Here is a 12,690-nt window from a genome sequence, read left to right as displayed (position 1 = left end):
TGTACTCACAGGCTTTTCAATCTACTGAAAAGTTTCAGCATTTTCTGTTTAGTATATAAATCAAAATATTAATTCTTAATGTACTCTAAATGCTGGAGCAGTCACAGTTGGAGTAGTGTATGTAGTTCTGATTGCCATGCCGTAGGAAGAATGTGAGAGTGCAAAGGAGATCCACTGTTGCCTGTATTAGAGGACTTTATTTAGGGGGAGAGATTGGATCGGCTGGGTTTCTTTCCCTGGAGGGAAGGAGGCTGAGTAATGATCTAAGAGGAGTACAAAAGAGGGATAATTGGGTAGATTATGAGAATCTTTTTTTCCCCCTTGGTAGGGTTATTAAAAACAAGAGGGTATAGGTTTGAGGTGAGAGGAAGGAGTTTTAAAGAGCATGTGGGGGTAAAGTTTTTTTTACACAGTGAGTGGTTGATAACTGGAATGTACTGCCAGAGGAAGTAGTAGAGTCAGATACAGTCAGTATGCTTAAGAGGCATTTAGGCAGACACTTAAATAGGCAAGGTGTAGAAATATGCAGTTCTAATGAGAGCAGATGGGATTAGTGTAGTCAGCTTACACTGTTAGCATGGATGTGCTGGGTCAAAGTGCCTGTATGTGTGATGAACAGGTAATTCCAGTTTATGTGTACTTTATATGGCATGAAACTAAAGGTCAAATCACAAACTGAAGTACTAATGACATAATCTGAAGCACTAGCAAAATTTGGGCACAAAACTATCATTCAAAACAAATTCAAAAGATTTAAGGCATGCCGTTTGGATGGTGGAAGCAATTCTCATGTTTCGAAGGCAAACAGTACAACTACTGATATACCTTGCTTACTGGTTGACAGCTCTCAACAGATTAAACAACTTAGTCTGCTTCCTCAAAAATATTTTGCCTGTATTCTCTGGGCAATCAGTTCAATTCCAACAGAAGCTTGACTTGGTGAGCAATATGTACTGTATTCATGTTCTAAAGTTTCAAGGTCAATCCTGGAAAGGCAAGCAGAAAAATAAACGTACACTCTGCCCTCATAGTTAGAGAAATGATTACTCCAGCTATGTAATAGATTACTTAAAATTCAGCTGCCACATTTCCAGCACCAAATGTATTTCATATCAAGCCAAGCTAATGGGTTGGTTCTCAATCCTTCACTAATTCACAGAACTGTAAATCCTAGCAGGAACCTGAAGGCTACAAACAAGTAATTTGACCTTGTATATTTTTGCCACTTTTAGTGGGTCAGGAAATCCTGAAATGGTTAGGATTGCATTTTTTTAAAAAAGGCAATTGCATTATCTTTATATTTTTCAAAACCTAAGTTGTTAAAGCTCTGTCTTACACGGTAAGACTTGTTATGTTGCAAAAAAACAAACTGAATTGGCTGTGCTTCGTGAAACATAGGCCTCCAGTCTACACTCTTTTAGCTGACGAGCAAATGGCAAAGGATCTGGAATTCATTGCCTGAAAGGAAGATGGTGTTAGGATGACAATGAGAATTTGCTGCATAAGTGTGATTGGATTTATGGCCTCCACTGTTGCAACTTTTCTATGATTATTAGTTTGAAATTAGTGCAGAGAGTTTGTGATGTGCTGCTGAACACCAGCCATAATGTACTGTTCTGTCATGCAGTCCCTAAAGCACCGGCTTCAGAGCACTGGAAACTTAATTTATACTCTAGGTTTATGAAGCAAGGTGTCAGATGTCTTTGAACACTGAGAATTTCATTAATGCTGTAGCATACCATAAGACATGGGAGCAGAATCAGGCCATTCCATCTTGTTTGATTAATTATCCCTTCTCAACCCCATTCTCTTGCCTTCTCCCTGTGCCCTTAAACACTCTGATTAATCAAGAACCTATCAACTTCCACCTTAAGTATACACAATGACTTGGCCTGCGATGATTCACCACCCTCTGGCTGAAGAAAGTTTTCCTCAACTCTGTTCTAAAGGGGGCTCTTTTATACATGTTGTATGGGAATGTCCAGGGGTTTTTGGTTTGTGGGGGAAGGTTATCAGTACTCTTACAGAACTAATGGGAGTACAATTACCAATGGGCCCCGCTGTACATCTTCTAAATGATGACTCCCACCTTTCCCTTAGGGAAAAAACACACAAAGTCTGGCTGGCAGGCCTGACTGCAGCTAAGGAGATTGTAGTTCAGTGTTGGAAACCCCCCCATGATATTTCAAATACTCACTGGCTTCGGAGCTTTTTGGACATTTCTTACCTGGAACTTTCATCAGCAAGAGTAAATGATGCACGACCAAACGCAGTCTTAATGTGGACAAATTTGATATCTAACATAAAAGATCTTTTGTTAAAATAGGAATGCTTTTTCTGTGTATGCACTACTATTCAGTTGGTTGATGGAGGGTGGCTGTGTTAAACCGTCAAAATGTAATTGGCAGTTGGTTGTATTGAATGTAATTTGTTGGTGTTGCAATAAAAAATTAGTAATAAAAAAAAACTCTGTTCTAAAGGGACGTCCCTCTATTCTGAGGCTACCCTGTCACAAATGGCAGTGGATGGCAACACTGGCAAGTGAAGAGCTGCAAGAATTAGGTTCTCCTTTCTGGACAGTGGCTGGAGTAGAAACAGAAGATCTTTCTCCTGGCCCTTCCCACCTCCACCTCCAGTTGATAATGACCTTTGTGTGCTTGCTGTTATAAAGCTTACTGAAATAAAATGGAACTGTTATACTAATTGAGTATGATTCAGTATTTTGCGGTGATACTATCTCTCATCCCCAACATTTGAGGAGTGTTTGATGGCTCTGGGCTCTACTCACTGGAGTTTAGAAGACTGAGGGAGATCTCATTGAACCCTATTGAATATTGAAAGGCCTGAATAGATCGTATGTGGAGAGGATGTTTCCAAAAGTGGGAAAGGCTAAGACCAGAGGGCACAGCCTCAGAATAGGAAGAGATTCCCTTAGAACAGAGATGAAGAGGAGTTTCTTTAGCCAGAGCATGGTAAATCTGTGGAATTCATAGCCACAGGCACCTGTGGAGCCCAAGTGATTGAGTACGTTTAAAGCAGAGTTTGTTAGGTTCTTGGTTAGTATGAGTGTCAAAGATTATGGGGAGAGTTAGGAGAATGGGGTTGAGAGAAAATAGATCAGCTGTGATCGAATGATGGAGCAGACTCAATGGGTTTAAAGGCTTAATTCTGTTCTTAAGCCTAATTGCTGGGAATATGCGGGGTTTTGGGGCACCATTTGAGGTACATTTTTAACATTCCAAAGCAATACTCAGAGTTACAATACACCCTTGTGGCACATATGTAGAATATTTTAATATTCATAGTGATTTTCATATGTTTTGTATTATTGTATCATGTGACCTCACCTGTTGATGTGTTTGATGCTAGTGAGAAATAAAACAGCATTTGATAATAATTACTGAGGTTCCATTCAGCATACCTGAAAGAATGAAATATATGGCCAATAATTCAGAAATATATATTATTGCTGATGAATCCCTTTCTGTAATCTTGTGTACTGTGAAGCAACTGATCAACAGTAGTACATTGTAGATATTTTAAGGGTGAAAAATATTCTACAGGGAATTGCCCCACATAATAAGCTTGCAACAGTTTAGAAATGTTTCTTTTTCATTTTCTTCTGTTAATATCAAATGATAATTACATAATTACTCCACACTTTAGACTCTATTCATGAATAAAAGAGAACTTCTGAATATCTTACTAATAACACTTTATTAATAGCAGTCACTGCTAACAATGGAGAAGCGAGCGGTGGTGATGGTGGAGGCGCAGGGAAAGCATGGTTGGGAGAAGTGGAAGCAGAGTCGAGGCAGAGTCGGCATGTCCCCCGAGAGCGAGGAAATTCCCGATATCTGATCGATTTAAACCGAGCCAAATTGGAAAGGTTGAGAATGGGCTGAATCGTGATGGCAGGGTTCAGGCCCAAAGCGGTATGAGAGCAAGGAATGACCCGATGTTTGAACAATTTAAATGCTGGGCCAGATTGAAAAGGTCAGGGTGTCTGGACTGGTGGCGAGGCAAAGTTTGGTGGATGGTGTCTACATGGACTTTAGTAAGGGATTTGACAAGGTCCCATACAGGAGGCTGGTCGAGAAGGTTCAGTCGCTCGGCATTTAGGATGAGGTAGTAAATTGGATTAGACATTGGTTTTGTGGGAGAAGCCAGAGAGTGGTAGTAGATGGTTGCCTCTCTGACTGGAGGCTGTGACTAGTGGTGTGCCGCAGGGATTGATGCTGGGTCCATTGTTGTTTGTCATTTATATCAATGATCTGCATGATAATATGGTTAACTGGATCAGCAAATTTGGGAATGACATCAAGACTGGTGGTGTAGTGGACATTGAGGAAGGCTATCATGACTTGCGGAGGAATCTGCATCAGCTGGAAAAATGGCAATTTAATACAGACAAGTGTGAGGTTTTGCACTTCGTTAAGTCCAACAAGGGTAGGTCTTACACAGAGAACGGTAGGGGACTGAAAAGTGTGGGAGAACAAAGGAATCTGGGAATACAAGTTCATAATTTGTTGAAGGTGGCGTCACAGGTAGAGAGGGTCATAAAGAAAGCTTTTGGTACATTGGTCTGGAGAACCTGAGTTATAAGGAAGGATTGAATAGGCTAGGACTGTATTCTTTAGAACGTAGAAGATTAAGAGGAGAATTGAAAGAAGTATACAAAATAATGAGGGGTATTGATAGGGTAAATGCAAGCAAGCTTTTTCCACTATGTCTGGGTGGGACTACAACCAGAGGTCATGGCTTAAGGGTGAAAGGTAAGAAGTTTAAGGGGAACATGAGGAGAAACTTCTTCACAGGGTTGTGAGAATGTGGAATGAGCTGCTAGCACAAGTGGTCCATGTGAACTCAATTCCACCATTTAAGAGAAGTTTGGAAAGCTACATGGATAGTAGGGATATGGAGGGCTGTGTTCCTGGTGCAGGTTGATGGGAGTAGGCAGTTTAAATAGTTTCAGCATAGACTAGATTGACCAAAGGGCCTGTTTCTGTGCTGTACTTCTCTATGACTCTGCTCGCTGCTCCACGATGTCTACTCAGCTCCACACTGAACTGAGGCTGTGGTCTGCTCCATCTGCAGATATGCCTGGCTTCTTGTCTTTCCTAAAACTTTGGTTCTGAAGCTGTTTGCTTACTTTTATTGTTTGCGAGATTTTTTTCCCTTTCTCTGTGTGTTGAGTGTTTGATGGTCTTTTCATGGGTTCTTTTGAGGTTTCTTTTTTTAGTTGCTGTAAGATGAATCTTAAGATTGTATAATGTATACATTGATTATAAATGTATTTTGAACTTTGAATATCAGTGTGTATATTCTGTTGTTATTGATGTGTATGAATTTTCACATGCTCTGTAGCATGTATTGTCATATTTGACTGTTGGCAATGTTGTTAACTCTTGTATTTAAAAACATTGTACATTAGATTTGCTGGTTCTTGAAATAATTTAATGAGGTTCTGATCACTGGAATATTGGAATATGACATTTCAAAAATCTCAGGAACAGTTCACTCTTCCTGAAAGAAATACCAGAACAAATTCCACTATTTCCGTTACTTTATTTAAAATTGATGAGGAAAACCTATAGCCTGAAAACCTATTAACTATGGAAGAGGATCTTTCCTCTTTTTATTGTTACTTTGTCAGATTGTGTAGCCTCTGGCTTTTTCACTCTCTCAAGCAGATGATCTGATTCTAGCATTTGGTCACTGGATGGAGATAAATTTTATTGAGTTGTACCAAATAGTTCCTTTTTCCTATATTAAATTTATGTATGTCCTTAAGGAACTGTGTACTTTTTTGTTTTATGGAAGGTTATTTCAATAGTTTACCCTAAAATTGTGATGAATTGTAAACTAATTGAATGAAAGTCCAGTGCTTTGCTCAGCAGTTGCAATAGTCTTAATTTGTTAATCTGCTTGGCCTGCTGCGTTCACCAGCAACTTTGATGTGTGTTGCTTGAATTTCCAGCATCTGCAGAATTCCTGTTGTTTTAGTCTTAATTTGTGTTGTGTTTCTACAGGGTTATTAAGTGGTCAGACTACAGCCAGCAACAGTAAATTGGAGAAGCTAGATTCGCAGCAAGTACTGAAGCTCTGTTTACGCTACCAGGATCATCTGCATCAGTGTGCTGAGGCAGTCGCTTTTGATCAAAATGCCCTTGTTAAACGAATCAAAGAGGTAGGATGGAGAAAGGGAGGAGGGATTGTGAATCAAAGTCAAAATTGGAAAGATGAGTAAGCATCTGTAAAATTGTAATTCGTCTGCACTTAGCTCTCTCTAGCTTCCTCTGTTTTTTAATTTTGTAAAGGTCGGGGCAGAATAATTTTCACAGTTGTGTTCTAAGAACTGATTTGGATTTTGGCAGACTAAATTTCTGTGTGTTTCAGTGTTTTGATAGGAGTCTGATGTTTTTGTTTCTCACTGTTTTGGCTCAAAATGTTTTAAACCCTCCAGCGATATTAACAAAAATTGCGAATTAAGTAAAGTAGAATAGACTGTTTTTCTACTTTTTGTCTGAAAATCAAATATTACTAATTTATTTCTGATGGAAAATAGGAATATTTCCCTTAGAAATTCCAGTGAGACAATTCTTACTAGACGAGTCTGTTTGCCTTATTTTTTTGACAGCAAGCATTTAATTTTTTTATATGTCGGTTTCCAGGTAAATTTTAATTCTTTATCAATGACTTGCAGTCATATCTGGTCCAACAAATTTAATGAGGGATCTTATGTTGTTTAATCGTAGTACTGGACCTCTGTTGGGGATCACATCTCTAACACCTTTGTAGCCACCTTTGTGAACTAATCGGTGAATCTGCCCGAGCATCTCCTGTCATAATCTGGATCAAGGTTTAGAAGAAGTAGGCTTGTAAATGTTTTTTTTTAATTTATGCCACTTGTTCCCTGTCCTCAACTGAAAGCTCTATTTACCTATTTCCTGTCAGGCAGGCGCTGGATGAATTCAGTGGGTCCAGATGAGGGATTATGACCTGAAACTTCAGCAATCTATTTCCTTCTGTAAATGCTGCCTGACTAGCAGAGTTCCTTCAGTGCCTTTGTATGTTGCCCCAGATTTCCCACATCCACAGTCTTTCTTGTGTATTATTCTTTTCCCATTCTCTTTTAAGAGTCCTTTTTCACATCCCTTTTGCAACTTAAGGATCATTCTAACTTCATTTGCAAAGTAAAAAGGAGCTGTTGAAATGATAAAAATAAGAAATTAACAGAAGGAAGAAAGCAAACTCAATGGAAAAAGGTGAAGTCAAAACAACTAGACAAGAGATAGAACAAAAGTAGTGATAAGCAGAAGTGAAAGGAAGGAGACTTGTATGATGAGTGTCAGGTTCGTAATTCAGGAACAAACCACAGTGAAAATAAAATTTAAGAATAAAACTAAAAGAAATGGGAAAGTGAGAGCAACCAAGAATGGGGTTTTCTTTGTGGAGAATTTTATTAGTGTGATTGGGAAGCTTTCCCACTGCCAATTCAGTTTGAAAGGAGGATGAGGGTGCACCCAGGAGTATCAGATAGAACTAAATGGAAGAAATATAGAATAGTAGAAGGAAACAGGAGAAAAAACTTAGGAAGACAGAGACTAGTTTGGATTCTATGTGTGTAAATACATAGTGTGTACTAAGGCTGGTGAGCTGCAGGCATAAATACGTATGTAATAAAAAGTTTTTAATGGCACTAGCTGAAAAACATGATGTAAGAAAATGTAGAACTGGGTCCTTAATATCCCTGAATACAACGTGTTCAGAAAAGATGAGAGGCAGTATGGCAGTACTGATTGAAATGACATGGTGTTGGTGAGAAAAGATGACCTTGAAGAGATAACAGAATCCACTTGGTTAGAAATAATCAAGGGAGCTATCAAGGGACTTAGAAGAACTCGCACGATGACATTTAGTATACTTTCCACATGCATCTATGGAAATTTAAATTTAAAGTTTTAGATGACATGCCAAATCTTTTGAGAAATTCTAAGAAAGTACACTGCTATGCCTTCTTTGTAATGGCACTTAGGTGTTGGACCCAGGACAGATCCTCTGAAATGATAACACTAAGGAATTTAAAGTTACTAACCCTCTCTACCTCTATCGCCTGATGAGGTCTGGCTGTTGGATCTCCAGTTTCCTCCTCCTGTACTCAATAATCAGCTCTTTGCTTTTCCTGACGTTGAGTGAAAGATTGTTATTGTGTAACTATTCAGCCAGATTTTCAGTCTTCTTCCTATGCTGATCTGTCACCGCCTTTGATTCAGCCAACAGCAGTGTCATCAACAAACTTGAATGTGGTATTGGAGCTGTACCTAGCCTCACAATCATCAGTATAAAACAAATAGAGTTAGGGGGATAAACACAGAGCCCTGTGGTGCACCTGCCTGTGCTGATAGAGACTGTGGAGGAGATGTTGTTTCCAATCTGAATTGACTGGGGTCTGCTTGTGAGGGAATCCAGTTGTACAAGAAGGTATTGATGCCTTAGTCCTAGAGCTTCTTGATTAGTTCTGCGGAAATGATGGCATTGAATGCAGAGCTGTGGTCAACGAAGAGCATCCTACTGGATGCTTCTTCACTGTCCTGATGTTCCAGGGTTGAATGAAGAGCCAGTGAAATGGCATCTGCTGTGGACCCGTTGTGACGGTAGGCAAACTGGGGAGGATCCAAGTTACTCCTCAGGCAGGAGTTGATATGTTTCACCACCAACTTGTCATCACAGTGGATGTAAGTCCGACTGGATGATAGTCATTGAGACAGGTTACCACGTTCTTCTTCGGCACCGGTATGATTGAAGCCTGCTTGAAGCAGTTGGGTACCTCAGACTGCCAAAGCAAGAGGTTTAAGATACTGTATCAGTAATCACTCCAGTCAGCTGATTAGCACAGGTCTTTAGTACTCGGCCAGATACATTGTCTGGGCCAGGTACTTTTCATGGGTTCACCGTCCTGAAGAATGCGCTCATGTCGAACTCAGAAACTAAAATCAAAGCGTCACAGCATCCTCTGACTCTTCTTTGTCTATCTGCCCTGTTATTTTCTCAAAGATTTCCAAAAGATTTGTCAGAGAAGATTCCCCCTTAAAGAAACCATACTGACTTCTAGCTATTTTATCGTATGTCTCCAAGTACCCTTTAACCTCATCCTTAATAATGACTCTAACATCTTGCCAACCATTGAAGTCCGGTTAACTGACCTATAATTTCCTGTCTTTTGCTTCCCTCCTTTTTTAAAGAATAGAGTGATATTTGTGATCCCTGTGGTGTAGCCCATCTGGTCCAGGCGACTTATCTACCTTCAGAACTTTCAGCTTCCCAAGCACTTTCTTTGTAGTAATAGCATCTGCACGCATTTCTGCCCTCTGATTTTCAAATTTCTGGTATGTTGCTGCTGTTTTCCGCAGAAAAGACTGATGCAAGACACTTAATCGGTTTGCCTGCGTTTTTTTTGCTCCACATTAATATGTTTTGTAACTCCAGAAACTAACTGGAAAAAAAACGTGTCTACTTAGAATTTCTTTAGTTAGATATTCACATATGATGTTCATATACTTCTTAACATATAAACCCATAATTATGTAAACAATGTTTACAATATTACTCAAATATTACTGAAATATTAAATGCACTACAGTTAATACCTCCTCAGCCTCATTTTCCAGTGGCTTGATGTCCAATCTTGCCTCTCTTTTGATCGTTATATATCTGAAAAACTCACATACATATTTAACCTTTTCTCTTATGGCTTTTCTAGTTGCCTCCTGTTGGTTTTAAAAGCTCCCCAATCCTCTAGCTTCCCACTAATTTTTGCTGTACTGTATGACCTTTCTTTTGCTTTTATGCTGTTTTTGACTTATCTTGTCAGCCATGGTTGCCTCATTCTTTCAGAATGATTCTTCTTCTTTGGGTGGATAAAGCCCTCCTCACCATTGAGCAGATCTATATAGAGAGCTTTGTTGCAGGAAAGCAGCATCCATCATCAGGGATCCTTACCATGCTCCCTTCTCGCTGCTGCCTTCAGGAAGAAGGCACAGGACCCTCAGGACTCATGCCGCCAGAATTAGGAACAGTTGTTACCCCGCAACCAACTGGCTCTTGAACCAGTGGATAACTTCACTTGCCCAATCACTGAACTGTTCCCACAACCTGTGGCCTCACTTTCAGGGACTCTTCATCTCATATTTTTGATATTTATTGTTTATTATTATTTCTTTCTTTCAGTATTTGCACAGTTTGTCATCTTTTGCACACTGTGGAGCGCCCAGATGGTGCGGTCTTCCATTGATTCTATTACGGTTATTATTCTATTATGGACTTATTGAGTATGCCCACAAGGAAATGAATCTCAGGGTTGTATATGATGACATATATGTACTTTGATAATAATTTACTTTGAATTTTGCATCTTCTGAATTACTCCCAGAAATTCCAACCATTGCTGCTCTATCATCATTCTTGTAGGTGACTGGCACCAGCAGTGAAGGACCTTAGTTACATGAAACTACAGTTGCTCTCTTAGACAAAAGACAATCAAGGGAAGATTTAATGGTGTGATCAAAATATAAATGGCTTTGATAAAATAGGACAAATTGCTTCCGGAGTCTCAAGATCAAAATACTGTGGCACAGTAATAAGATAATTTGGGAAAGACATTGAGGTAACATAAAGAAGAAAGAAGTCTGTGCAGCAAGTTTTGATGTGTGATGCATAGTAAAAAGGGTAGTGAATGTAGATTCAATATTATGTGGATTTTCCAGTGGTAATTATGGTGAAACTATCATTCATTGTTATTACACTATGAAACTGCCAGGTTTCACTCAGTAATGTTGAAATGCAAAAGCTGTTGTTTGTGGCTTGGCCTCCTCTGTAGAAGGTACTATTTCCAACTCCTCCAGCACTTAGACATGATTGTGGGCTTAGATTTCAAATACCCAGTCTTGCTGTAAAATGCCCTGAAACTGTTTGTTGCATGAAGCCAGAATGAGTTTTTATTTTTATATAACTGCACAACAAACTCTTTTACCCATTAAACCAGAAAGAAATAGGGGATTTGGCAAGCTGGGTGCTCTCCAAATGACTTTTTGAAAGTAAAGTTTTTCTTTCAACATGTTTATTTTTGGTAGTTCAGTTTCTATCTTAATCGTATATTTACAGCGCTTGTATAGCGAGATTAAAAATAATTAAAGGTTATACTTCCTTTGTAGCTTACGGTCTGAGAATTCATCAGTGCGATTAATCAGCCAGGTTGATGACATCACAGCTGGGTGCCAGAAATCCTTTTGAACTGTTTGTCTGACAGAACATACAACAGAACAGAGGAAATTTCTCTTCACAGAGATCATTTGATCTTTATGGGGAATTTTCTTCAAGGCTAATTGTGAATGCCCTAAGTTTGCTGACCATAACTTCTGGGTTTATGACATTTAACAGGGAAAAGAATAAATACTGTATTTAAAGAGGAAACACTTTCAGGGCTATGGGGAAAAAGCAGGAACTTAGGACCAGCAGGGTGGCTCTTTAAAAGAATTGGCTGCCTTCTCTAAATAATTTTATGAAAGTACAACTGTGGTAGAAAAGGAAATAACAGGAGGAAAATCAAAGTGATATAGAGTGAAAAGGAAGCCAGGAGAGGAAAGGAAGAAGGAGAACAAAAATGCAATAGAAAAAAAATATCAAAAATGGTGAATGAAAGTAAAATGGGAAATAAAGGAGAGAGGGATCTTTCTTGTAGATTTGCTGTTAACTTGAGAGACTGATTTTATTTTTGCTGGGTGGTCAGGCTTTTGATTTTGTTTGCTTTTAACATTTTTAAGATTTATTTTAGAACATGGGTCTCTGGACGAACCATGAAGTAAAGCTAAAATTGTGAGCAAACGTGCATACCTTGAAGTTGACTCAGTTTCTTTTTGCCAGTTGGGAAATTGTGCTTTGTTTTGAATGATGGACTGTGACGACTTAAGAAGCTATAAAGCTTGTTTGTGTTGCAGATCTAAGCTCTGTGCCAAGCATTACACAATATATAAAGATATTTGCAGATGTTTCAAACTCTAGCCATTTCCAGTACATTGAGTAATACAAGTTAGCTTGAACGATGCATTAATAGATGCGTTTTCCTAAATCCGTGAAATGTTTCACGTATCTAATTACCATTAGGTTTATGTGGAGATCCTGAAGTTGGTGTTTTTAATTTACTTCTCCATAGTCGTGTAGTTTCCTCCACTACAAGTAAGAAAAATCAATGAAAATGTAAAGTAATAATGAAGTTAATTCTGGTTAAATATCCTGAAATGTCACACTTTGTGGTCTGTGAATTCTTCAGGATGTTCTCCCTAAAACAAATTAATTTTATGCATCTTTAGTGATTCTCACATAACCATTTCAATATATAGTAGATTTTAGCAACTTATGGGGGATAAAAAAGGTTCATTTATGGTATTCTAGCTTCTACCTTTTTTTCTTACATTTTCAATTATTTTGTTCTCTGTAAAATGTTTAGAAAGTTAATTAGAGGTTTCTTCAATGTGATTGTTGCTCAGCAGGCATAATAATATCACAGCATGGCAAAAATTCCTTTGAACCCATGCCTGACAGTAGCCAATAGGGGGAACATGTAAGACTCAAACCACAGGGATGACTTAAATTTTTTGAGGACAGCTTCCCTGAGGGTCAGCAATGAACGGC

General features: G+C 38.8%; 1 protein-coding gene across 2 annotated transcripts in view; it reads left to right on the top strand.

The window, feature by feature from the left end:
- The window catches only part of borcs5 (BLOC-1 related complex subunit 5), a 78,355-nt gene that overhangs the window by 40,881 nt on the left and 24,784 nt on the right, over nucleotides 1-12,690 (top strand). For both annotated transcript variants that reach the window (XM_063057937.1, XM_063057936.1), the window contains exon 4: nucleotides 6,033-6,190. In XM_063057937.1, the coding sequence (XP_062914007.1) occupies nucleotides 6,033-6,190 (158 nt within the window). The remainder of the gene's footprint in view (nucleotides 1-6,032; nucleotides 6,191-12,690) is intronic.

The sequence above is a fragment of the Mobula hypostoma genome, chromosome 9, assembly GCF_963921235.1.
Source record: "Mobula hypostoma chromosome 9, sMobHyp1.1, whole genome shotgun sequence".
NCBI lineage: Eukaryota > Metazoa > Chordata > Chondrichthyes > Myliobatiformes > Myliobatidae > Mobula > Mobula hypostoma.
This window is presented reverse-complemented; position numbering and strand designations above follow the sequence as displayed.